General features: G+C 36.7%; 2 protein-coding genes across 5 annotated transcripts in view; one reads left to right on the top strand and one right to left on the bottom strand.

The window, feature by feature from the left end:
• Nucleotides 1–20,702, top strand: part of HDLBP (high density lipoprotein binding protein) — a 64,986-nt gene extending 44,284 nt beyond the window's left edge. For all 4 annotated transcript variants that reach the window (XM_083363606.1, XM_083363607.1, XM_083363609.1 and 1 more), the window contains exons 14-28: nucleotides 346–459; nucleotides 1,616–1,702; nucleotides 1,877–2,008; nucleotides 4,217–4,435; nucleotides 5,398–5,619; nucleotides 5,733–5,951; nucleotides 6,555–6,693; nucleotides 9,504–9,658; nucleotides 11,120–11,224; nucleotides 11,796–11,930; nucleotides 16,195–16,338; nucleotides 16,526–16,711; nucleotides 17,179–17,295; nucleotides 17,422–17,550; nucleotides 18,547–20,702. In XM_083363606.1, coding sequence (XP_083219732.1) covers nucleotides 346–459; nucleotides 1,616–1,702; nucleotides 1,877–2,008; nucleotides 4,217–4,435; nucleotides 5,398–5,619; nucleotides 5,733–5,951; nucleotides 6,555–6,693; nucleotides 9,504–9,658; nucleotides 11,120–11,224; nucleotides 11,796–11,930; nucleotides 16,195–16,338; nucleotides 16,526–16,711; nucleotides 17,179–17,295; nucleotides 17,422–17,550; nucleotides 18,547–18,633 — 2,190 coding nt within the window. In that variant the 3' untranslated portion in view covers nucleotides 18,634–20,702. The remainder of the gene's footprint in view (nucleotides 1–345; nucleotides 460–1,615; nucleotides 1,703–1,876; nucleotides 2,009–4,216; nucleotides 4,436–5,397; nucleotides 5,620–5,732; nucleotides 5,952–6,554; nucleotides 6,694–9,503; nucleotides 9,659–11,119; nucleotides 11,225–11,795; nucleotides 11,931–16,194; nucleotides 16,339–16,525; nucleotides 16,712–17,178; nucleotides 17,296–17,421; nucleotides 17,551–18,546) is intronic.
• Nucleotides 20,703–20,807: 105 nt separating this feature from the next.
• Nucleotides 20,808–26,328, bottom strand: part of ANO7 (anoctamin 7) — a gene marked incomplete at its 5' end in the record, with an annotated part of 39,634 nt that continues 34,113 nt past the window's right edge. The window contains 3 exons of the mRNA XM_083363625.1: nucleotides 20,808–21,541; nucleotides 24,130–24,249; nucleotides 24,883–24,973. Of these exons, the coding sequence (XP_083219751.1) occupies nucleotides 21,479–21,541; nucleotides 24,130–24,249; nucleotides 24,883–24,973 (274 nt within the window). The 3' untranslated portion in view covers nucleotides 20,808–21,478. The remainder of the gene's footprint in view (nucleotides 21,542–24,129; nucleotides 24,250–24,882; nucleotides 24,974–26,328) is intronic.

The raw sequence follows: 26,328 nt of genomic DNA, 5'->3' as shown, positions 1-26,328 counted from the left end.
TATGTAAATAAATACTTGAATTGTTACTGATGACTTGGTTCTATAAGGTTCTGTAATAGTGGTAGAAACCATCATCCCTGACATGCCTATTATTCAGCCCATAGGCTGAATAGATTATTCAAATTTTTTACACCTTTTTTCATACTGCTTCCTTTACATCCAGTCTTAATCCAGCAGATCTGAGTGATGTCGTTTATAGCAATAAAACAGCACATAGCTAGAAGAGCCACAGAAAAACAGGGTAACATGGATTCCACAATTCAGAAATAGTCTCTGGTGTCACAAATGAATAAACAAATGCAGTTGTCTTTACAACTAAAACATTTAAATTGAGCTTTCTTGCAGGTTATTATCAACTTCCCAGATCCATCACACAAGAGTGATATTGTCCAATTTAGAGGACCCAAGAATGAGGTGGAAAAATGCACAAAATACATGCAGAAAATGGTGGCAGATTTGGTAGGTGATATTTACATTTTCCCCCTCTGTAATTGCGTCAGAATTGTGGCTAACCTTAAGAAATCAATATTTTTTAAATAATTGGAGATACTTTGCTATATTTTATAATATTAGTGTCTTAGATTTATTCATATGTTTGGGAACAAATTATTAAGCTGATCAACCACATAACCAGGAAGCATGAAATATAAAATGCAACTGATATTTACAAAATTATAATTTCTATTGTACCTAACTTAAAACGAGTTTACATTTCATTCTAAGGGCTAATAGCTATTGATAGCTGTATACTCCATGAATATGTCCAATTCCCTTTTAAAATCATCTAGGCCAATTTGCTACACAACATACTATATGGAACCTAGGGTGTGCTTTAACTATGAAGACGTGATTTCTTTAACTATCCTGATTCTGCTATTAGTGCATTTTAGTAAAAGAAAAAATAATTTTTTTCTTCAGTCCTATTTATGATTATGAATCCTTCATTCCTTCACAAAAAATAAAAAGGAAAAAAGAGAGGAAAGAAAGAAACAGCCCTTCCCCGAAACATGTAAGAAGTGGTTCATTCTAATTTTTGAGCACATGATTAATTTTTGACACACAAAGCAATAATGATCAGACTTTAGTATTACATCAGAAGAGAGACAGCTTGTGAATAAAAAAATATTTTATATCTGGATTCATCCTATCTTTTCAACCTTGAAAAATGGTATTTTTTGCCCCTTCCATGTTTGATATTTCCATATACTGATGCATTTCCAAGTTTTTCTAATAGGATTTAAAAGTGCATTCATATTTTTAATCATACTGATTTTTTGAAACATCATATCAACAAACATATGGATATCAAATCAAAATGGGGCAATAGTAGAACAAACTCGTATGAGTTTTTTTATCACCTCACCCATTTTAAAATTGTCTAGTACGTCCAGTAAATGTGCAAAAATAAACTTTTGCTGAATTTGCCTTGTGTTACTTAATATTCTTTTTAAGTTCATTGCTACTGATTTCTAATAATTATTTTAAAATTTTATTGATTTTGTTTAAGGATAATTAATGAGAATTGTAACAATCACATGCAATACAAATGGAATGGTATTTGTTGATATTTCTCTGCGTCTCTGATTTATTGATCCTAACCTTTCTTTCTTAAAAGGTTGAGAATAGCTATTCTATTTCTGTTCCCATCTTCAAACAATTCCACAAGAACATCATTGGCAAAGGAGGTACAAATATTAAAAAGGTAAGATTACTTGAATTTTTCTTGAAATTATAGACTTTTCATTGCTCCAGAGCATTGATACTATCTCCTACTGATAGTGATAATGTGTCACTTTTACAGCAAAAAAAGGGCATTATTTTGCTTAGAAAATAAACTATGCTTGTCCTCTCACCTTTTTTTAAACATTCACTGTAGATCCGTGAAGAATGCAACACTAAGATAGATCTACCAGCAGAGAACAGTAACTCGGAAACAATTGTCATCACAGGAAAACGAGCCAATTGTGAAGCTGCTCGCCATAGGATTCTCTCCATCCAGAAAGAACTGGTAAGAGAAACAAGGGTTAAGGGATATGGTTGTAGGTAGTACTTGACTTATCAGTGTCTGTCCCTTTATGGTCGCATGTCACAATTGCCATTGAGTGAAGTGTCTCACTTAATGACACCTATTCCTGCTCTTCCCAGTACAATTGTTAAACAGACATGCAGGCCATTAAGAGGAGCATGGGATGCCTTGAGGTGGGGGAGGCCCTTGGAGGCCTAGTGCAGGCCCAGGCCCATCTACTCTAAGCCTCCCAAGACTTCCCCCACTTCTAAAGTATCCAGCTTATACAAGGCTATGTTTTTTATGGAGGTTCCATAAACAAATGATGGGTTGTGGGAGAAAGCAAACATATTTTTAATGAGTTTTTGAAGCAGTGAATTTCAGTTATCTTCTTTCTCTAGGTTCTGAGGGGTCCTTGGTGCTCTCTGAGCTCGGTTGTTTTCTTGCAGATGTTTCAGACTAGATAACATCATCAGTGCTAGTAGGAGTGGGGTTTGCTCTCCGTTTTTATTCCAGTGCAGGGGTAGGTAACCTTGGCTCTTTTATGCCATGCGTGCCTTGTCAGTGTTGGTCGGAGTGGTCTTGGTGGTTCTTTGGTTGGGCTGTTTACTGTCAGCTTGTTTGGCAGTTCCTTGACTGGAGTATTGTTTATTTCTTGATTGTTGGTCTGGTGTTAATCTTGGTGTTAATCCATGCTAATCTGGGTGTTAATTGCTAGTGGGGAGGTGTTTTGGTCTTTTTGCTCCCTTTTTGGCTTATTGATTTTCTCTTTTGCACAGTATGTAGATGATGTTTATGTCTATATGACTATTGATGGCCAATTTGTCAGAGTACCAGGCTTCCAGGAATTATCTAGCGTTTTTGGACTTGGCTTGGTCTCAATGGTCACAGTTTCCCAATTTAAACTATGGTTAACTCTGTCCACATGCTGTGAAATTAAAGAGTTTTCATCAAAACCTTTGGCAGTCTTGAGAGCAAACCTCACTCCCCACTAGTGCTGATGATGATACCTAGTTTGGGTAATGAAATCTCTCCAAGAGAACAACCAAGCTCAAGAGAGCACCAAGGATTCCTCATTTCGGTCCTGAGCTACAAATACTCTCCTTTAGCAGTGCTCTAGGTTTTTTCCCCTACGTATTTATAGGCAGTTGGAAAAAGATCAAAACAGATAGGTAGTCCTTCAGCTACGACGGCCAGCCAGAATCAGTGGGGAAACCAGCAGAAAGTTGCAAGTCCCAGGCAGCTGACAAGCAGATTTGCAGTAAATGGCTATTGCTGGGTAGAAGAAGGAATAAAGGGGTGCACAGGAGGCCGAGGAGGCATGGTGTGAGCACAGTGCGGCTCAGGTGGCTTCTGCTGGGTGGGAGAGGGTGCACAAGAGTGCTGAGTAGCAGGAAGTCATGGCACAATCACAACTGTTGAGTTGGAAAGGGTGCACGAGGGTGTGTAAGTAACTAAGAAGAGTGTATGAGTGGCCAAGGAGCAGAGTGTGGGCACAGCAAGCCTCATGGAAGGTGTGTGTGTGGCCTGTGAGGAGCCACACAAGCCCAGAGGGGCTCGTGAAGGATGTGCGAGTGGTAGAGAATTACCTGAGCAATTTGCAATATACCCTTCTGGCTTTCCCATTGACATTGTTTGTGGAAGCCAACAGGGAAGATCACAGTTTGCAATCATGTACCCTCAGAATGCTACAACTGTCTTAAGTGTGAACTGGTTGCCAACCACCCAGATCGTGATTGTGTGGTCATGGAGATGCTGGGACCACCAGAACCTCAAGGACCAGTAGTTACCAGCACTCATTAAGCACTATTGTAATTTGGAATTGTCACTGAATAAATTGTCATTAACCGAGAACTATCTGTATGCTCGTTATACAGTGAACTGAACACTAAATTAAATTTAATTAAAGATCAGTATGAATTTGAAAATTTCAGTATATGTTTTATCTTCCTGTTCTTTAGGTGGTGTTATTCCATTTTATTGTGAAAAGGACAATCTAGTAGAATTGACACAAAGTAGAAATGATGGTAATGCTGCCTGATACAGTTCAGGATTGTTAGTCACATTTTGTCTCATATCTCATTCACCATCAGTTCTGAGCAAAAATAAATTAGAAACTTCCTAAGTTCATTCTCAGAGGGAAGGTACTCTCTGTGCTTTCCAAACATTTTTATGTATGAATGAGATTTTTAAAAATATTTCTCTTCCTAGGCTAATATCACAGAGGTGGAAGTCTCCATTCCTTCTAAGCTACACAACTCACTCATTGGTGCCAAAGGCCGTTTTATCCGCTCCATCATGGAAGAATGCGGTGGCGTTCATATTCACTTCCCCACTGAAGGCTCAGGTAGTGATACAGTCACTATCAGGGGCCCTGCTCAGGATGTTGAAAAGGCGAAGAAACAACTCCTACAATTGGCTGAAGAAAAGGTGATAATATGAATTTGGAAAAAATAGATACACATATACGTTCTCTCTCTCTTTATAGAATATGACTTGATTTATTTGTTTTAAAGCCTGAACCAAATATACCTTATGTTGCCTGCCTCACCGACTGGAAGTTATTATCTTCTGATTGGCTACGACATAAGTCTTCATTGCTTGAAATAATGTGTCAAAAGCAGACACAGCCTTTTTTATAATGGATCAAAGCTGTAAATCATCTGAGAATGGTTGCCTTACTCCTTCCCTACTAGGTTTCAGATGTCTGCATTTTTGCTTGTCCCCATTCTTCCCTAAGATTATTCTACCATTTTTCATTGTTGAATAAACCGAAAGGACAGAGTACATTAGGTTGAAAGAAAGTACTTTACCCAAGGTCATAAATAAACTGAGGTTCACAGCTAAGCAGGTTTTCCTGATCCAAGTTCAGTTTAGTCTCAATCACTTAAGAAAAGCTGAAACTCAGTAGAGATTATGCTTCACAGGGAAAGCATCTACATTTTATAGCTAATAAACAGAAAAATCCAGAGTCTTGCTACCTGTCCAAGTATAGACAGTATTGAATCACATGGATCACTAGCAACTTTTTGTGTTCCACGATAGTTGTGTTTCTTTGAAAACTGATAATGCATACATATACTTACGATGTGGCCTCCTATGGTTCGAGTGCATGAATGTTTTGAAAGTCCAAAGAAATCCACTCAGGGCAAATGAAACAATGGAAACATAATTTAATTTTCACATGATTTATAGACATAGTTTAATTTGACTTTTCTTGTATATAGCACTATTCTTGTAGATGTTTCCCCTGAATATTCTAATGTAAGACTTTTAGCTTTACTCAGATCAGTTAATCTTCACAAATATGTAGGCATGTTCATTTCTTTTTTCTTTTTTGCAAAAAGAAAGGGGATTTGAACAAATAGCTTCCATTTCTTTCTTCCATGTAGCAAACCAAGAGTTATACTGTGGACTTGCGGGCCAAACCAGAATATCATAAGTTCCTGATTGGAAAAGGTGGTGGCAATATTCGCAAGGTGCGGGATAACACTGGGGCTCGGATTATCTTTCCTACTTCAGAGGACAAAGATCAGGAACTCATTACTATCATGGGAACAGAAGAAGCTGTCAAGGAAGCCCAGAAAGAGCTGGAGGTACTCATTAAGAACCTGGTAAGGATCCCATCCTAATTTTCTTATTTATATAGTAATTACATTTCCACATTGACATGGGTTTAAAAACATTGTTGTTACATATGGCAATTACATGTCTTATGTGTCCATAGGATAATGTAGTTGAAGATTCTATGACTGTGGATCCAAAGCATCACCGGTACTTCGTCATTCGGAAAGGGCAGGTACTGAGGATCATTGCAGAGGAGTATGGAGGTGTGATGGTCAGTTTCCCACGACCTGGTACACAAAGTGACAAAGTCACTCTTAAAGGAGCAAAGGATTGTGTGGAAGCAGCAAAGAAACGTATCCTTGAAATCATCGATGATTTGGTAAGTATCCATCTTTAATGGATCACAGAGAATAAAGACAATGTATGATCCTTGTTTCTTATACCCTTAGTTTATGTTATTGTTACAGAAGAAAGAAGCTGGGTTCATTTTAGCTTTTCTTCATGCCTAAGTGATAGCATTTCAAATTCTTACATAAATGTGTAAGATATATATACATGTGATTGGGGGAAGAACTATTTTTCAGACTACTTTTTTTTTAACCTTGGAGACATCCCATGTTCTTTAGTGATTTCAGCCCTGTTAGTGATTCTGCTAATTCCTGTTGTCATTCTGCATGTGTTTCTAAATCTTGGTAATAAAGTATTAGTTTTACAAAAAGTACATCTTTGTGAATTAGTGTTGTCTTTGCTTCTTTAAAACTTGTAAAAGGAAGATAGAATGTATTAAGTCGATAAAAACACACAGGTATTTATACCAAAAGACAAATAACAAGCAGAGGTAATAGGTCTAGCTTGGTTTATATCATTGGCTCCTTTCACAGCCACATATGCATTTTCAGGATTTTCCTATGCTCTCCTTGGAATTATATTTTCAGAGGGATAACTTAAGCTGTAAATCATATTGTAAGACTTTCTTTCATAGGAAGCCCAGGTGACAATAGAATGCACTATTCTTCAGAAATACCATCGTTCCATTATGGGCCCTAAAGGTTCTAGGATCCAACAGATTACTCGTGACTATGGTGTTCAGATCAAATTTCCAGACCGAGAGGAAAGTACAGGTACAGTAACTCGCAAGTTACTTAGAAGGAATATCTTTGGGACACTGATCACTATGATCCTATAATCCAATAACAGTAACATTTTTAAAAGATGGATGGATGGATGGATGGATAACTGATAGATGATTGATGGATGGATATTGATTACATGGAAGTTGGCAGCAAAATTATAATTCTTAGATTTTTATCAGTATAAATATAATTCCATGTGTTATCAGGGGGTGGCTTAAAAACAGTATTATTGTCTAAAGAGCTGAAGAACTGGAATAACTGGTTATCCTAAGTAGAAATGATGTTGCAAACCTTCAGTTCTTCTTTGCTTCATAAAATGCTGGCCTTCTGTTGCACATTGCAATCTATTATGTATGTATTGATGTTGTTTGCCAGGAATTAACTTTATTACGTATGCATAGGATGTGAATAAAATGAGGCAGGTTTTGACAGTCAAAACCTGACAGACTTGAATTGCTTATTCTTGTATTAAAGAAGAGGGTGCTTGCAGAATAGATAGCTGAATTAATAGGAATTCGGCAGTAGAATTTAAGAGGTAGGTCACTAGAAATCTCTCAAAATAGATAATGCAAGAAATAGAAAATAAAATGTATGAAGATGATTCTGCAGACAAGACCTGGTATTTTTATATTCTTTTCTGAAAACAGCAAACCATGCGTAGGAAGCAAAGACAAACCCAATGCACTGCTTAAAGAAAAAGACGTTTGGATCAGCAAATAGCAATACTTCAAGTTATAATAAGGTTTGGGAAGTTGTATGTTAAAAATATATAGAGAAATCCAAGAGAATGGATATTGAAAGGCAGCTGTCATGCCTCCTCTTAGTTTTTTTCCCTTTAAATTGAGCAAATCCTAAATGATTTAGGATTTCTTTAACTGTTCTTTGTAGGATTAGGTTACAAGCGACTCACTAATTTTGTTGCTCTTCTCTACACTTTTTCCTCTTCCTTAATTTATTTTTATTATGACAAAAACTGGACACAACGTTCTGGGTGTGGTCTGACCTATTCAATAGAAAGTGGTATTATTACTTTGTGTGATTTGGCATTATACTTCAATTAATTCAGCCAGGATGGCATTGATTCTTTGAGCAGCCTGCTGTCTCTTACGTATTTAATGTGCAGTCTACAATGCACCCAGATCTTTTTCACAAATAATACTCTGAGTTAAATACCACTTATCTTGTACCTATACTACTGACCAGGCTAGAAACCAAGAGTCTGAGTTCTAGTCCCACTGAGGCACAAAACCAATTTGGTGACCTTGGACCAGTGACTTTCTCTCAGCCTTAGCCAAGAAAACTGCAGGAACTTGTCTAGGCAGTCACCAGGACTCAACATTGACTTGAAGACAAACATACGAAAAGCACAGAATCCTACATTTCTCATCACTAAATCACTTTTATTAAAGAGGCCTAATGATTAAGTATTAACAAGGTCCTTTTGGACCCTGATTCTGAGAGTCAGCAACTGTCCCAGCTTACTGCCATCTTCAGATGTATTGAGATTCATTTGTCTCCTCATCAAAGTCATTTATAAAAAAATATTGAAGAACACTGGGAACAGGAGACAATTGTGATGTGCCTCATTGCATACCTCTTCTCATTTAGACAGATCCATTAAGGGCCCTGCATTGGGTTCAGGAAACTGAATCCATCTAGTGGTAGGTCCATCCAGCGCACATTGTTCCATTTTATTAAGAAGGAGGCTGTAGTCAACTTTATCAAATGCCATACTGTATATCCACAGATCTTCCTTAATCCACCAATCTAATCAGTTTGTAAAACAACAACAACCCTAGTCTTTGAGCAAACCGATGCTAGCTTCCAGTGATTATCTTGTTCCTTTCTAAAAGTATTAAAACCACTTCTTTGATTATTATTTTTTTTAGGATTTTATCCTAAGCTGATTGGTCTATAATTTCTTGGGTCTTTTTCCTTTTAAAAAAAATATTAGGATGTTAGCTTTCCTCCATCATCAGGTATTTTCTCTATACTCCAGGTGTTATCAAAGAGTTAATAATTCTGTGATAGCAGCTGCCAATTTACTTAGTACCCTGAAATGTACATCTGGCCTATTAACTTGAATTCACTGAAAGCAACTAAGTTTTCTTTCCTCTTCCTTGATTGTTTTGACCTGCACTTTTTCTTCTAACTTTTTTTATTGAATAGTGAAAGTAATTGCACAACTCTAGCAAGAGTCTCCTTGTTCTCTTGGTCCTCAAGGTTAAAAGCTGCTAACCTTTCTCCAATAGATACTGTCTTTTCTTTGTAGCAGTCTCTTCTTCCCCTGATTGTTTTGCAAACATCCTCCTGCTTTGTCTAGAATTTCTTATCTTCCTTGATTAGTCTCAGAGTTGCCAGACATGCATCCAGGTCATCCACTTTCTCCTCCACAAGATAAGCTTGCACTTTGTGCAGGTTATCACATTACTTTCCTCCTTACCCATATCACTAAATCTTGTGAAGACTGCTGTCTACGGTCTCCTGAAAAAAAAAAGGCTAATTAATTCATTTTCACATCCCTTTAAGAATGCAGGTTGTTAATTAGAGCTGATGAGATAAAATCCAACTTCTCTACTGCTTGTGATGACTTTCCATTTATTTCCCAGAACATCTGGGAATATGTAAACTATCTCAATGGGATCTCAGGCTAATAGCTTGAATTACGAGACAATATGGAATAGCAAGAGTAGAATATTAAATCGTGGATTTAAATTAGAAGAAGGGAGGTTCTAATAAATATTTTTAGTGTTCTATCTATAGTAACTAAGTTACTTTTCTTATTCCTATAAACACAGCTTCTGCTGCAGATGTGGTAGCACATGAGAATGACAAAGAGAATAATGAAGGGAAAGAATACAAAGAAATAGATCCTGGCTCCCCAAAGAAATGTGATACTATCATAATCTCTGGTCGTCGAGAGAAATGTGAGGCAGCAAAAGAGGCCCTCCAGGTAAGTGAGATTGGATATCTGTGTTTTCTTAGAGACCTGTCATAACTAAACACAGAAGTATAATCAGTTTTGTTTATAAGCACTGTAAAGTGATCTTCATATTAAATCTCGAGGGGCTATTGCACAAGATGTTGTGTTTTCTGGAGATACAGTATGTTATGTGCATTAACCACTTGCAGAAACAGAATAGTAAATTAAATGAAAAGTGTAGTAAAATGAATTCTAATGAGTTGTGACTTACATTATGGAGTAAAAGCATTTGATACCCCAGATACCAATGTTTCTTTCAGTATTTATTTGATGTTTTATGGTTTGAATTAAGCAGCAGTGATCGGGCAAACTGTTCTGTTGTGAAGGTCAAGCCAGAATCTTAGATATGCACAGGCTACTTGCCAGACATAGAATCAGTGGTTTAATGGGAGAGAAATTTTCTGTCATGTAGGCATAAAGATACTCCCCAAGTTTCTCTCAACTAGGGAGAGAAACTTTGAATGGTTTTAAAACAAAGAAATTCCAAAGGGGACAAAAGAAAAATATATTTATCAAAATTATCAAAAGAAGTAAGGTAGAAGCAGTTTCCAGCTTCTGATTAAAGCAGACTTGCCATGGAAAAGGCATCTCTATATAAATTGAAGTAGAAGAAGTAATTGTTTTAAAAGTCTTACCTTTATACAATAAGGTGAATGCCTATCTAGAAAACATGTTAGGAATCTTTTTCTCTCTATATCTGCTAAGTATATTTTTTTGGCTGAGTATAAGACAACGCTGGCTCCCTCGGCCAAGAAATGGAGATGAGCACTGTGGCCTAGAATTGGACACAACTGGACAGGGAAATGTTACCTTTTATATGAAGTTTTATTCATTTCATTTTATTTATTTAAATTTATTAGCTTCCCAGCTCCAGTGAACACTTAATGTCATTTTTCATTCATCTTTACCATAAACTGGGTAGGATGTTAATGTTATTAGAAGCTTTTATTGTCAAGCAGAAAAAACCAGGTCCACACACGAAGGATCAAATCAACTGATTGATTTATTGCTGAAAGCCTATGCACAGGAATCTTCTCAACTAACAGCACCTGGTTGGAATTAGATAAGGGTCATGGACTTCATTCTTTTGTGGCTACCTAAAGACTTTGATGCCTTGTTTAACTCTTCCCCATGGCTCTGCCAATCTCCCTCTGATTGCCCAAATATTAAATTAAATATATTCAGATTTCCTAAAGGAAATTATGCTGTTTGTAGCAGATACTGCATGTACCATTGTAGTTTCTTTTACAAAGTTAAAAAAGGTTTGAAATCCCTAGATATATGCCAGCTATACAGCGTGGTGATTATATTATATAAATTATTTTATTTCCCCCTTTTTAGCCTTTTAATTGCTGGTTTAATTCATGTGCTGTGACAAAGCCTTTCTGTAATAACTTACTTATTTGATAAGATTTTCATGTTCATTTGCAGGCTTTGGTCCCAGTTACAATTGAAGTAGAAGTTCCCTTTGACCTTCATCGTTTTATCATTGGTCAGAAGGGTGTTGGAATCCGGAAAATGATGGATGAATTTGAGGTGAGTATAGGTATTCCTTGACTTATGACCACAATCAGGATTGGAACTAAGTCACTAGGCAGTGGAGTTAAGTGAGCCACACCCAGTTTTACAACCTTTTTGGCCTCAGTCATTAAGTGAATCTGATTTCCAGCACTGATTTTGTCAAGCCCCTTGGGAAGGTTGTCGGTGGTGATCACATGACCCTGGATGCTGCAAGCATCATAAATACCTGCCTAAATTTTGATCATGTGACTGCAGGGATTCTGTGACAGTCATAAATGCAAAGCCCAATTGTAAGCCATTTTTTCCAAAGCTTTTGATGTTTGATTGTACTATATAGTTTAACTTTGAAGGCAGATACAGCTCTGAGTTTCTCCCTGAATTGTTGAAGGCATTGAGAAATCTGGTAAGGAAATATCTCTGAAACAGTGACCCAGAGAGTCTGGGTTGTCTAATGTTTAATAGTATTGTGTTTACTCAAGAGCTTGGCAGATCCAAATGTCATTGGATAATAACATTTTTGAAGGTCAAGAACACTGTAAAATGCTCATTTATGATAAGATATAAATTCCTTATCTGCATTTGTTAGGTAAACATCCAAGTTCCTGCTCCTGAGCTTCAATCTGACATCATCTCTATAAGTGGGCTTGCTGCTAATCTTGATCGTGCCAAAGCCAGACTTTTAGAGAGAGTGAAGGAACTGCAAGCTGAGCAAGAAGATCGGGTATGTATTGGACAATAATTATAGTGCTTTTATCAATGTCCTCCAAATAACTATTAGTAAAAATGCTTATATATATATATATATATATATATATATATATATATATATATATATATATATATATATATTACATACATACATACATACATACTGTATATTATATATATATATATATATATATATATATATATATATATATATATATATATATATATACACACACACATACACACACACACAAACACAGAGGATGTTTCTGTAGAGAAAAAGCTTTGCAGGAGCCTTATGTAATGATATGTAGGAAAGACCTTGGGAGATGCAGGGGGGGAGAGAGATGCTTCCTAGCAAATGGTTAGATAAGAGATCAAATACCCAGTAGATCCAAAATGGGCAGGGCCTCAGGAGGAACCTTCTCTAGTGTTTTTTTAAGCTATAAAGAAGATGATGTGAAAATGATACTTTCAGACTTGAAAGATTCTGTTAATGTTGCTTTACAGAAAATAGATTTAGCTTATCTGGATATGTTTCCTATCTGGTTTACCTGCCAAGACTGAAATTTTAAGACAGTAGTTCAATCTGGTAGCAGATGGGATATTGGAATGGAGTGGTCTGCCCACATCTCCAGAGAATGTCTGAGAAAAATATTAAAATTACTTAAGGCAAATTACCAAAAGATTGTTTTAATTTGATGGAAAATTTAGAGTTGGTTGTTACATGGATACATAAAAATGGCAGTTCAAGAAAGTACACCTATTTTTCTCAAAAACATAGATCCTGCTCAAGAATAGATATTATTTGGATTTCATCATGAAATAATTCGGCTTCTAAGGTTTCTGAGGGTTCTGAAGGTTTATCACTTTTTTGGATCATAATTATGTGAGTTTGGTTTGTAAAAGAAAATCTACTTCTTTTAGATGGATGCTAAATGAAGTACTCAAGGGACACGGCTCAGTGGGTTAGGACGCTGAGCTTGTCAATCAGAAGGTCGGCAGTTTGGCAGGTCAAATCCCCAGTGCCGCGTAACAGAGTGAGCGCCTGTTACTCATCCCAGCTTCTGCCAACCTAGCAGTTCGAAAGCACGTAAAAATGCAAGTAGAAAAATAGGGACCACTACGGTGGGAAGGTAACAGCGTTCCGTGCGCCTTTGGCGTCTAGTCATGCCGGCCACATGACCACAGAGACGTCCTCGGACAAGCGCTGGCTCTTCGGCTTTGAAACGGAGATGAGCACCGCCCCCTAGAGTCAGAAATGACTAGCACGCATGTGCGGGGGAACCTTTACCTTTGAAATGAAGTACTGCTATAGAAAGAAGCAAAGGTGGAGGATTGTAAAAACAAAATAATTTTTTAAAAAATAATTTAGATCACGGTACTGTTTTAAGAACAGTTTGGAATGCAAGTAAATCTTTTATTAGATGTTAATTTGTACGATATAATAGTGAACTCAAAAAGAAGAGTCAAGAGAAAACATGCTATTTTGGATGAGATAAAGAGAAAAGATGAACCAAAATTTCCACAGAAGATACATATTTTGTTTCCAATGACAATCTGTAAGAATAATAGTAGCAGCAATAAGAGAAATGGATATAAAATGAACTATGTAAAGCAAAAAAATGAATTTGCATACTAACCAAATAAATTGGCATATAAATTACAAAAATAAATGGAAAAGAATGAGATATTGAAATTACAAAAAGAAGATACTGTATTAATTGGCAACATGGCTGTACAAAACTCTTTTTATCAATATTATTCCAACTTGTATAAAGAAAGCGATATCTCTCTGAAGAAAATAGATGAATATATAAAGAATCAAAATTTACCAAGGATTACAGAGGAACAGAGACAGATTGTGAATGGACCTATAACAATAAGGGAAGTTTCTGAAGATATAAAAGAGATTAAACTAGGAAAGATGCCTAGACTAGGTAGATTATCAGATTCTTATAAGTGTTTTGAGGATGAACTTTTACAATCTTTACAAAAATATGATCAATTTATCTTATGGAGAGGAAAGGTGCCAGAAAGGTGGAAAGAGGCCAGTATAGCACTAATACCCAGAGAGGGACAAGATTTAACAAAAAAAAATATAGACCATTATTATTATTGACTGCATGACTTGCATGTCTGCAAGTTTTTTCACAATTCAAACTGATAGACTGAAAATAATTTTACAAGAATTTATTCATAAGGATCAATGTGATTTTTTACCTAAAAAACAGTTAAAGTTAAAAGACAATGTTTGGTTCTTGAAATACTATAATAGGATTGTGGGAGTAAAAGTTTAAAAAAAACTTGTATGTTTTTATAAGGCTTGTGCAGTTGATTTGGTACTGCTTTTGGAAAATCCTTTAAGGGGAAGTGAAACATTAATGGGCATATTAAAAGAATTTGGTAAATTAGCAGGTTTACCTGATTTGAAATTGTATTTTGCAACTTGCTGTTTGGTTTGGATGAAAGAGTACGTGTTTTTGAGAAATAGAAGGCTTTTGAAATTAGAAGTACATGACCTTACATTTGGGTGATATGGAAATTGTGGCACAACAAAATCAAGGTTAATGTGGATTTTAAAAATCATTACAGTATATTAGACATACTATATTGTGAAGCATAAGAAATAATAGACAAATGCAAATGACTAATTTATATTGGCTTGTAATAGTTTTTATCTTCCATTTTAATTTTTTAAATAAAATTCTAAAGCAATTCTCAAGGACTGAGTAGTAAAACAAAAGCAACCAAGTGTCTCAGCAGCAGCAGTCCAAACTAGATCCTTGACTCATAAACCAGCAATTACAAATTACTCCCATTACTTCTAGGATATGCCCAAATTACCCTTAGTTTAAGAACTACTGCAGGTGATATTTTAAAATCTTATACTGAGATAGAATATAGGAAAATAGATTATTTTGGATAATCTTTGCAGGCATTATTGTCTCATTTAATGCTCATTATGTTTGAACCAAAGTTCAGGAGAGTTAATCAAATTGCAGTTTTTGCAGTTTTTATGTATTGGCATCACAAATTACACCAAAGCAAGTTGGGACAAAATAATGCTGCAAGAGATTTCTCAAAAAAAAATGCAATTAGTATAAGTAAAGACATCATTATTTTCACCAACTCTTGCTGCAGTTTCTGAAAGAACTTTAGATATTTGTAAAGGTAAAGGTTCCCCCGCACATGCGTGCTAGTCGTTTCCAACTCTAGGGGCCGGTGCTCATCTCCGTTTCAAAGCCGAAGAGCCAGCGTTTGTCCGAGGACATCTCCATGGTCATGTGGCCGGCATGACTGGACGCCAAAGGCACACGGAACGCTATTACCTTCCCACCGTAGTGGTCCCTATTTTTCTACTTGCAGTTTTACATGCTTTGGAATTGCTAGGTTGGCAGAAGCTGGGACAAGTAACAGGTGCTCACTCTGTTACGCGGCACTCGGGATTCGACCCGCCAAACTGCCGACCTTCTGATCGACAAGCTCAGCGTCCTAACCCACTGAGCCACCACGTCCCTTGATATTTGACTGGAGACTAAATATTTTGGTGTCATCTTGGGTAAAATACCAACTTTCTAAATTTGTTGTGTGGAGATTTCTAAGCTGTGATACAATATGAATCCCATTAAGAGTAACCAACCTAGCCAAAGACAATATTTGATGGTTGTGATTCAAGATGCAATCCAACCCATCTGAAGGAGAACAGATTGGAGGAGATTGCTCTAGGTGGCAAGATTATTTTTACATTCTTTCCAAACAAAACCTCCTTAATACAAATTTCAGCAACCACCTTTTCCAGCCTGATGTAACAAAATCATTAAAACTCCTAAAATTACCAGTGTCCTGTTCCTACTAGACACCAACTAGGAGAGCAAGTTTATAAAATCAAATAATATACACTAATATTCAATTTAGTAAAATAATAGCAAAATCATTTAAAAATGAATATATCTATTCATTTTAGTACAGTGAGATCTAGTATAAATACCTAAGGCACAACCATGCAGTCCTCCTGCAATAAGATATTCTGAAAATTAAGGCCATTATAGAAAAGGCCCAGGGTCTTATGATCAACATTGTAAATGTCTATTAAGAGTAGCCATATAAGTAGAACCCCTATAGCTTGAAGAGAAGTTCATATAAGTACAAACATATTATATTGATAGCTCTCTTGTTAAGTATCTATTGTATTATATTGTATTGTCAGAGTTGTAGTAAAAGTGCTTGATTAGAGGCAGAAAATGTTTAAAACCTAAACTTCTTTATTGTTCTAGGCTTTGCGAAACTTTAAATTAACTGTTGCTGTGGACCCCAGATACCATCCTAAAATCATTGGCAGAAAAGGGGCAGTGATCACTCAAATCCGCACAGAACATGATGTGACTATACAATTCCCAGACAAGGATGATGAATCTCAGGTGAAGAGTATGGAAGAAAGGATGGGAACCTATATAAAAAAATGTTTTGTTTTGTTTAGCATATATTTGTGTTGCCTAGTCTGTTCCCATTGCTGTCTCCACAGCAGGACTTTTCAGACATTTTGCTTGTATCATTTGCTAGCAACTTGAAGAGCCTACCATTAATGATCAACATTTCCTCCCTTAGGCCCAGGATCAGATTATCATAACAGGCTATGAGAAAAATACTGAATCTGCACGGGATGCCATCATGAAGATTGTTGGTGAACTGGAGCAGATGGTATCTGAAGACATCACCCTAGACCATCGTGTCCATGCCCGCATTATTGGAGCACGTGGGAAAGCTATCCGCAAAATTATGGATGAATTCAAGGTGATTAAAACATTGTGCCATCTGGTAAACGACTAGAAATCAGTTTATCAATAACAATAGCTAAGTTGTTTGGCTTTTTTGCTTCAGCAGATGAATGAGAATCAAACAGAAACAAGTTGATTGAATAAAAAAAAGCAAGATCATGTACTGACCCTAGTGGTGTATAAGGAACTTCTGTGTTGCATCTTTCCATCCTTAGTTTCCAGAATAACACTGAATGTGGTCAGAATACTATTCAAAGCACAGCAGACATGGTTCTAATGATGCATATAGATTCCCTATAAATACGGCATTATTTGTTGATTTAAATGTCCTTTCTTTGAGAAACCAAACAATTTCAATTGCTCCTTGCATTCTATAACCATATTAGTCACATAATCATTTTGGGGTATAAAACTTCAAGGGAAATGGGCAAGAGAGGCAAATATATTAGTCTACCATATCTGAGATAATTTTTGTCTCTCCAGGTGGATATACGTTTTCCTCAAAGTGGAGCTGCTGATCCCAACTGCGTGACTGTGATTGGACTTCCTGACAATGTGGAGGAAGCCATTGATCACATTCTGAATCTGGAGGAGGAATATGTATGTGTCTTACTTAATTACATGGATTCAAAATATTATAAAGGAGAAATATTCCATACAGCATTACTCTCTTATGTTTGTTTATATACTATGCTAACTGAGCTGTGTGTTTGTTTGGCGTTGCAGCTGGCTGATGTAGTAGACAATGAGGCAATGCAAGTCTACATGAAGCCACATGGTCATGAAGAAGCTAAGGGTGCATCAAAGGGATTTGTGGTTAGAGATGCCCCATGGACAGCAGGCAATACTGAGAAGGTAGGAGCTGTTTATGTAGTGAACTTTTCTTGGGCTGAAGAAGACATGGGGACTCACCTGAGTCTTTCATTTAGATTTTGGTCTCTATGAAAGCCAAGGCAAGGTGAGATGGTGAGAGAGAATCTTCTTCCACCATGTCTGTTGGGGACCTTTGAGTTCAACCCCCTGCTCAGGCAAGAAACTCTATACTATTTCAGACAAATGGTTGTTCTTAAAACTTCTTGCTTTTGAGTATTCAGATTTTTAGCATTTTTCTTGTTATATTTTTAGTAGTCTGGATTTTGTTTACTTTTATTCTTTCCAAAAAAAACACATTCATTTATTTTCATTTTGAATCTCATAACCTCTTGTATAAAGTATTAGCATAGTATATAGACTAGTATAAAATATAGTCAATGACTAATAAAGATGTTATAAATGTTGGTTTAATACACCCAAATTGATAGTGGGGACTTAAGACCTGTATGGGCTAGACATAAAAACACAGTGGTTTGTGGGTATGAAATTTATATCTGACACCTGAAAAAATCATTCCAATTTTGAAAAATATAAACTCTTTTTCAGTAGCCCACTAATTCCATTTTACATTGATTTTGCACTGATATGGAGAGAAGCTATATTTTTTCAGCTATTGCTGTACGTGACCTGCATATTTTTTTTCTTCTGTCCTGCACACAAGAGCATTTGGAATATTACAGTCTCAATAGTAAATTGTAGAAAATTGTGAAGCATGATTCACTTTTTGACTCTTTGTAATATGGGTATGATGCAGGCTGCTGAATGTAATTTTGAGTCCAGTGCATATTTGTTGCTTTAAGATTTTATTAGTTGGAATTACCTTTGCCATATCTGCAGTCTGTACAGTACTATAGTATCTGAACTACTGGTGTCTTTTCAGTAATTCAGTGGTTTGATTTTTGGAAGTGAAATTACTCTTAACAGTTATTAATCAAACATTAGTATCTGTAAAAATTATGTCCTTCCTTTTCCCTGCAGGCCCCGGATATGAGCAGTTCTGAAGATTTTCCAAGTTTTGGAGCTCAGGTGGCTCCCAAGACTCTGCCATGGGGTCCCAAGCGATAATAACATGAAAGCAGCAATCTTATCCAGCCATTTGCCACAAAAAAAAATATTTCCTGAATTCTGCTCTGCTGGCTGGATCTAGTGCAGATTGTTAATGAGGGGTCTCTTAATGAAATTAGAGTGCTTACTCCCTCTGTTATCCTTATACTCAGGCCTCGCTACGCTTCTGTTTGCCATTTTTTCTTCCCCTTGATCTGGAACAAAACTTTCCATATTAATTCCAGCCTAAAATATATTCAGTTTTTCTTTCAAATTTCAGCCTATCACGTGGGTCATTGTGTTGTATCAAGCCTCCCAAGCACATTATATAAAGCACTCTAACCCCCATTAGGAGATCACCTTACAGCATCTAGGAATATACTTCCTGTCTCTCAACCTCAGGAATCACATTTCCTTGACTTTCTAAAAGCCAAAATATTTGCTCTTCCCCTTCCTGCCGTTTTTCCAAGACCTTACCTTTGTAGTGTGCAATTAGTTTTTTTCCTTTTCACTGCTAATCTTCCCCCCCCTCCAATTGTCCATCTAATTCCACTGTTTGTAAGATAATTAATCTTACCTGAGAGAGCAATGATTTGTCCTGGAGTTTGAGACACCAGAAAGCACTAGCAGGGTCACAGTCCTTGTCGTGCTAATTTGCAGCACTAAGTGCACAAAAATTCTTCTTTCACTGGGGTGAGTACTGAATTGCAACTCGTCATCAGTTTTTCCCCCTTCACTTTTTTTGCATTACCATTCCTTCCCAGCTGTAGTATGGCTAAACAAGAGCCAGAAAACTGACAGTGTTATTGGATCTAAGAAAACTTGGTTCAACCAAAAGTGCCATGTTAGCATGACACAAAGGATGTTGGGTGACTAGTGCAGTGTTAAGAGTGCATTGCCCTTTTCCCCCTAGTTTGATAGTGATGGCATTTAAGTACCAGGGTTAAGGTGTGTCTTTTGCTTTTTACTATTGCCTTCTTTCTACCTCAAGCCAGTATGACAGTGGCCTGCTTCTTCAGATAGCTCCTCTTGCTTCCTGATATCATGATTATTGTTCCTTTGTGAGAAGAGGAATATATGTGTGTGGCTTTAGCTATGTATGTGACAGTTAGTTTCTCCGCTGGCAAAGATGATCTTAACTGTTGCCACATAATTTGGCCTCTCGTCTTGCAACAGAGATTAAGTCTTGGAGGGAGGCAAGTGAGGAGTGGCTTTCACTTACAATTGAAGAATTTGATTGCAGTTCATTCTTAAAGATGAAGTCTTTCTTTGATGGCCAGCGGTAGGAGTGGGAGATTAGACCTATATTCAGCAAAAGCCTTCTGTAGTTGGCAACAAGTGTTTGTCCTGTTGTTCTTGACACCAGTAGTTGCTGCACTCTAGCTGCTACCATAAACTGATACAAGGCTGCTTGTATTTTAAAGTTGCTCTTCTAGCCACAATTCTCTTTTCTGCTGAAGGTGCTGGCGGCAGTGCTGGGTCTGTTGCCAACTTTGCTCTCTGTCTTTCCTGCTCTCTTCTGAAGAGCTTTTCTGAGCCATTTGTATCTTTCCCCAAGGTCCTTTGCGTCCCAGAATATATGCTGAGAAATGGTTTATAAAGCATCTAGCTTTTTAGTCCAATAGAAAAGAAAACAACCCTCTCAGTTTAAATAAACCTAATTGAAAGAAGGAGAAATTGTTTCTCTAGGATGGTTCCACTTGGGACAGGAGAAGCCCTATCACTATCTGAGCAGGAGTCTAAAACAGGGTAGAAGTATTAATGCCTTGCCAGTGGGACCTGGTGTTTGAATGTCACACATCACTTGCACATGTGTTTTGGGCTTAACTGCCATTGAGCATGGCTCTAATGTTGCCGTCTGTTCAAATTGTTGAAAATACTTCACTCTTCTGTCCCATGTAGTGTGCAGCAGTTGATCTGTGGAGGTGTGCTCCATGTCCTCTTAATGTCTTCCATATTACGTTTCCATGGCAATGATCCCTTGGCCTTAACTTTGGAATTTGGAGATTATATGCAAATGTGTATAAAGGCTCATGAGTATGGATGACACTGGAATTTTATAAATTCTAAAAAATAAAACCTGAAACAGCTTTGTGTGTGTTTTATTTTAAAAAAGTCACTCCAAATTACAATTCCTATCTATCCTGTTAACAAAATATATACCCTTGCTTCTGTATATTGTTCCAAACAGTAATAAGCAAATTTATACCTATTTCATCTGCTTATTGAATTTTTGCCAGCAGGCGTATTGATTTAAGCATGATAAAGATTACAGGTTCATGGTACATTCACATTGTTGAAACATATTCCAGCTGAAAGAAATTTGGATGTGAAGATGATTACTATACCATGTTGCTTTTGTAGGCAAAACCCCCTTTTGGATAGCTGAAAGCAAGTTTCCTTTTTATAATTGACTTGCTATATGGCAGTAATCTTTAGCATGTAACTTTAGTATATGCTTCAAAAAGCAAACCAGTATGAGCTATTCTAGTGTTGCAGACTCCTACTATTTCTCTAAACCAAGAGATTCCTATACTATCATAAATAACAGCTGTTGAATTTCACTACATTTACAAGTCACTTCGGTGGTAGGAGAGAAACAGACTGAAAATTCTTATGTATGTCTTGTAATTTTCTCTGTACTGTTTTTCTCCAAGAAACATGAAATCACTACTTTGGTAAATATGGATAAACTTTCTGAAGGTTTAAAGATTTGAGGCACATTCTACATCTGCAGTATGTTACATAATTAACAGCTCCATGTCCATACTGTGTCAGCTTACACAGTACTTCCTCTATGAAGGTTACTCTTGTATGGAAGCTTGATTATCTGATCTCAGCCAAATGCTTCCAGATCTTCAGATGTTTATTTTGCTACCTTCTCCCCAGGCTGGGTTGGATTGACGACATCTATCACTTCAATGAGAGCCTGTCCCAAAAAGAAAAAGAAATGTCTAATACATTTTTCCATCAAAGAGAATGTAGCTGAGGGAGGTTATCAAAGAAATATACATGACCATTGTAATACACACAAAACTAAGTCTATTATTCAAGTTCTGTTTTATACAGTGACATGCATATGTGACAGGATCCAATCTTGGTTTAGCCATTTTTTTCTTAGTTTGTCACATTTAAAATTGCTTGTTCAGTTGTGCCTAAATATAACTGCATGTGAGTTATACAAAGGCTTAGAATTTGCAGTTTAAGCAGATGTCGTGTTCCCTTTTTCCACATTTAGTTTATGGTGATAAATATCGCCAAAACTGACAACTCTAATATTATTTTTCAGGCTAAATAGTAATTCAGTTTTGGAAAACAAAAGTGTTCATAATCAAAAGTTTGAATGGGAAAAAATAGGCAAAGGTTGGAGCCTTGATCTGTAAACATTTAAAATAATGTTACCCTAATTGTTTTGTTGGTTGGGCCTCACTGAGAGTAAATTATGATTAGTTCTCCATGTTGTAAACTCTTAAAATGCAGGAAATATAACAAATTAGCTTCAAAAAATACCCAAAAAAATAATTTAAAAAGTAGCAAAAAATTATTAACTTGACATCATGACTAAATGCTGTAGTCTGAAAAGTAGTGATGGACATAATTTGATTGCATCCTTTAGTTTTGTACTGTAGATTCTTAGTAATTGAAAAATACATACATGAGCAGCAATACAAGGTATCTTAAGACATTTATTGATTTGTTTGTATTTCATGTTGTAGACCACCCATCTCCCTCAGGGGCTCTGGTAATTCAGTAAAGGCAAATGTAGAAAGTACGCTAAGGTTATGCGTGTAAATGGATGTGCAAGGCTTTGCATTTTCTATTCCCAAAATTGATACCCATCTGGTTGTGGGAAGGCGGATGTTATTGGATAAAATATTTTAACAAGGCTCATGATGGACAAATTATTCCTTAATATTTCTGCCATTCCAGAAAATGCAAAAAAGCTCTTGCCAAAAGGGATGTTGAATGTTGCATTGTTTAATGTATGCAAATATTTGGACTAACATTGTATAAATAGTGAGTCTACCCTAATGAATGAAGGATTAACTATCAGATAATGTAACAGTTTGGTGGTTTGATGGCTAGTGTGAATAGTTAGTATCTTGGAAATAAGAAGGGATTTCCTGACAGGGAGAGTGATTAATCACTGGAATAGCCTGCCTCCTGGAACTGTGGTGCTCCATTGCTGGAGGTTTTCAGGAAAAGATTGTACTATCATTTGTCTAGGATGGTATAAGGACTCCTGCCTTGGGCAGTGTGTTGGACTAGAAGACCTCAAAAGTCCCTTCCTTCCAGTCCTATGATTCTATTAATTTTTGTGGGGCAAATTTCTATGAAATTGTAATTAAGGCCTGTGTCAGGACCAATTTGAAGGGGAGAAGAAAATAATACTCTTAGGTTATTTTATTGAGGAAGGGAAGAAAAATGGACCTTGATGAAAAGAAACTGAAGTCCTATTTTTTATTAGTGAATCAATATTTTAGCCTTTGACCAGTATAAGGAAAGACAAAAAACAACCTAAACTATATAACTTTGGGAACAACCTGTTTTTAAAAGACATAGAAATGATAAATTACAGAGTAATAGCATGAATATGACTGTAAAACCAAAATCTCCAGATTGATATATAATTTTTAAAATGTAATTAAAATAAAGCATGACAGTAAATATGATAAAGAAATGTATATATTGTCTATAGAGATTCTCAGTGATCCAGGTCATGGTTGGGCCAAAGGTGCTTTTTCAAGAGGCAATTAGACTTTCTTGTTATTCTTTGACGATGTTTCACTTCTCTAAGAAGCTTCTTCAGCTCAGTTCAAAAATGTATAAATTGTTACAAAGATAGTAGGAAGTTTTCATCAAAGGAAATGTGAGGGTTCACATAAGTCATTTTAACCCTCCATGTTTATTTTATGTTATTAAAGTATTCTTGGTAACCTAATGAAGGGGAATGGAGAAAGAACCCAAGAGATAATTAATTTTGCAAACAAAGTTTACTTCTCAACTTTACTATTCAATACCTATAGTTTCATCTAATTTAATACAAAAATTACTTTTCCCTAAAAGAAATTGGAACATGCAGTACAGGTAGTCCTTGACTTATAACCATTTTCCACACTTATGAACATTGTGGCATCCCCACGGTCCCATGATCAAAATTCAGATGCTTGGCAACTGACTGATATTTATGACAGTTGCAATGTTCTGGGATCAGTGATCACCATTTGCAACGTTCTTACAAAGCCAATGGGGAAACCAGATTCACTTAACAACCATGTTACTCATTTAACAACTGCAGTGATTCACTTAACTATGGCAAGAAAAGTCATAAAATGGGGCAAAACTCACTTAACAAATGTCTCACTTAACTTAAGAAATTTTGGGGTCAATTGTAGCCATAAGTCAAGGACTACCTGCATAGAAAACAATTATCCATAGAAGTACAATGATCTTAAGCAATTTGTGTCCTGTTTTTCAAAGAAAATGTCTTCATTTTCCTAATAATGGAAGATTTACCTTATTCTCAGCCAAGGCTTGTTTAGCAAGATACTGTTCTCGCTTTACTTTTATTGCCACTGCTTCTGGGATGTCAGGTACCATCATATCAATCATACGTGCAATGAAGAAAACTACATGCTAGGAAAGAGGTAAAAGAAAATAAGTTGGAAGAATTGTGAATGGTCAGCAAGCTGGGCAGAATACAAATGGAAACTTTATGGATATTGAATTATGATGATCCCAATTAGATATGATATGCAGAAAGTTTATGATTTCCCATTAAGCCAGGGAATGTGAAAATCGACAGATGTCTCCCTAGAAAACGATTGTGAGCTTTAGATTGCCTGTTTTCTTATTGGTTGGGCAATTTTTGGTGATGGTTCTTTTTTAATGTGAAAACATGATACGGTGGATGTGCATTCTCTCCATATCACCAATTTCCTTCCAAAAATTTACAGAATTTCTGGCATTTATGAACCTGTAATATTTTTTATCACTAAAACAAAATTTTAGTGCTATTTCCAATAACATAATTTGTACCATAATTTTGTTGTATTTTATGGCCAAATAATTTTCTTTAGTTTCAGAACAGCACAATTTTCCTTCGAGCAATCTAAACTATGCAGTATGATTCATTTTTAACATACTAGTGCTAACACAAGGGAGAAATACTAGAAATAGGATTTTTAAATGTGCTAAATTTTGCAATGGCCAATATAAGATCTCTAAGAAACAAGTTTATGGAAAATAGTACCCTGAAATGCAATGTACCTCAAATACAATGATGAAGCCAAGTCGGATTGCCAGTAGATTCCAATAAGGTAGTGAATATCTGCCATTTTGTTCTCTATAGGCTCGGTACCTGTGGAGATAACAGCTTCAAAATCCATGCTAAGTAACAATTCAGTGATCAGCTTAGCAATCACAAGTTTTCCAGGTTAATTTCTGATGTCTCTTGCTGCCACTTTCTAGGTTCACAAATTCTTTTTAGTTGAACTAGCCCAGGTGAAATTTAGTGCACTACATTCGGTCTGCTACTCTATGAATTAATATAAAGCAGTGTCTCCTGTTTATAAGTAGTCCTTGACCTATGGCAATAACAGAGCCTGCCCACTATGGTTGCACGTGGTGACAGCCATTTTAAATGAGACAGGCTCGCTTAATGATCCCCATCCCTTGTTCTCAATGTAGTTGTTAAATGAATTTACAGATTGTTAAACAGAATATGGGGTGCCTCAAGGATGCAATAGATCCTGGGAGGCCTAGTGCAGGTCCAGGCCTGCCTGTCCTGCCCTTCACAAGTACTCCGCCATCTCTTGAAACACCCTGTGATCCACTTCCTTCCTCTTGTGGTCCCCACATCCCTTGGACTGCTTTTCCCTACACACTAGATCCTGCAAGTGTTTCCCTCCCCATAGAGGCCACACAGAGCTTAAACCTTCTCCCCATTTCCTGTCTCCTATCATGCACTTACCTTCTGAAGATCTCTGGAGTTCTAGAACTTTCCTCAGCACTGAGCAGACCTTGTCAAGGAAGCAGATGGGTGGTCCTTGGGCCAAGTAGTAACCTCCCAGAAGTGGCCACCATTGTGGTGCAACTACAAGGAATTGTGGGCATGCTAAATATGGTGGTTGCTTTCGGGAGGCAGCCATGTAGTCCAAGGATGAGTGGCCTGCTCTCCTTCCTCAACATAAGATCCAGAGATCTTCAAAAGATAAAGTGTGTGATGGATGATGGGGTGGGGTGATGTGGGGAGCAGGCCCAAGGCCTGAAGGGACTCAGTGTAGAGGAAAGAGGGGGGGTGTTCTGCATTATCCCTGCAATCAGTGGTAAGGACACATGACTGGAGGCATTTCAGTGACTGTAACTTCAAAACAGGATTGTAAATAGCTTTTGGGAGACCTGTGGTAATTCTTAATGGCTGCTAAGTGATAGGTTGTTAAGCAAGGACTACCTGTACTTGATTATGAGCAAAGAAAGTGTCACGTAAAGAACTGCATTCCCAGCAGTGCAGTTAAACGACATCTGGGTTTTTTTAAGTAAATACATAATGTAAAAGAGATATTTTCTTATGTTTGGCAACTATGGAGTAAACCTTAATTGGTATGTACTATTACTTTACACACAAATATGTCAATATGCAACAAGCCAGGACAAAAAACATTCAAATTCTGACACTGAATTACATTTTGAGATAGCTTACTTTGAACTTTAAAC

This window comes from Vipera ursinii, assembly GCF_947247035.1.
Source record: "Vipera ursinii genome assembly, chromosome: 5".
Lineage (NCBI taxonomy): Eukaryota > Metazoa > Chordata > Lepidosauria > Squamata > Viperidae > Vipera > Vipera ursinii.
The sequence above is the reverse complement of the archived record's forward strand: the minus strand, read 5'-3'. Positions and strand labels throughout refer to the sequence as shown.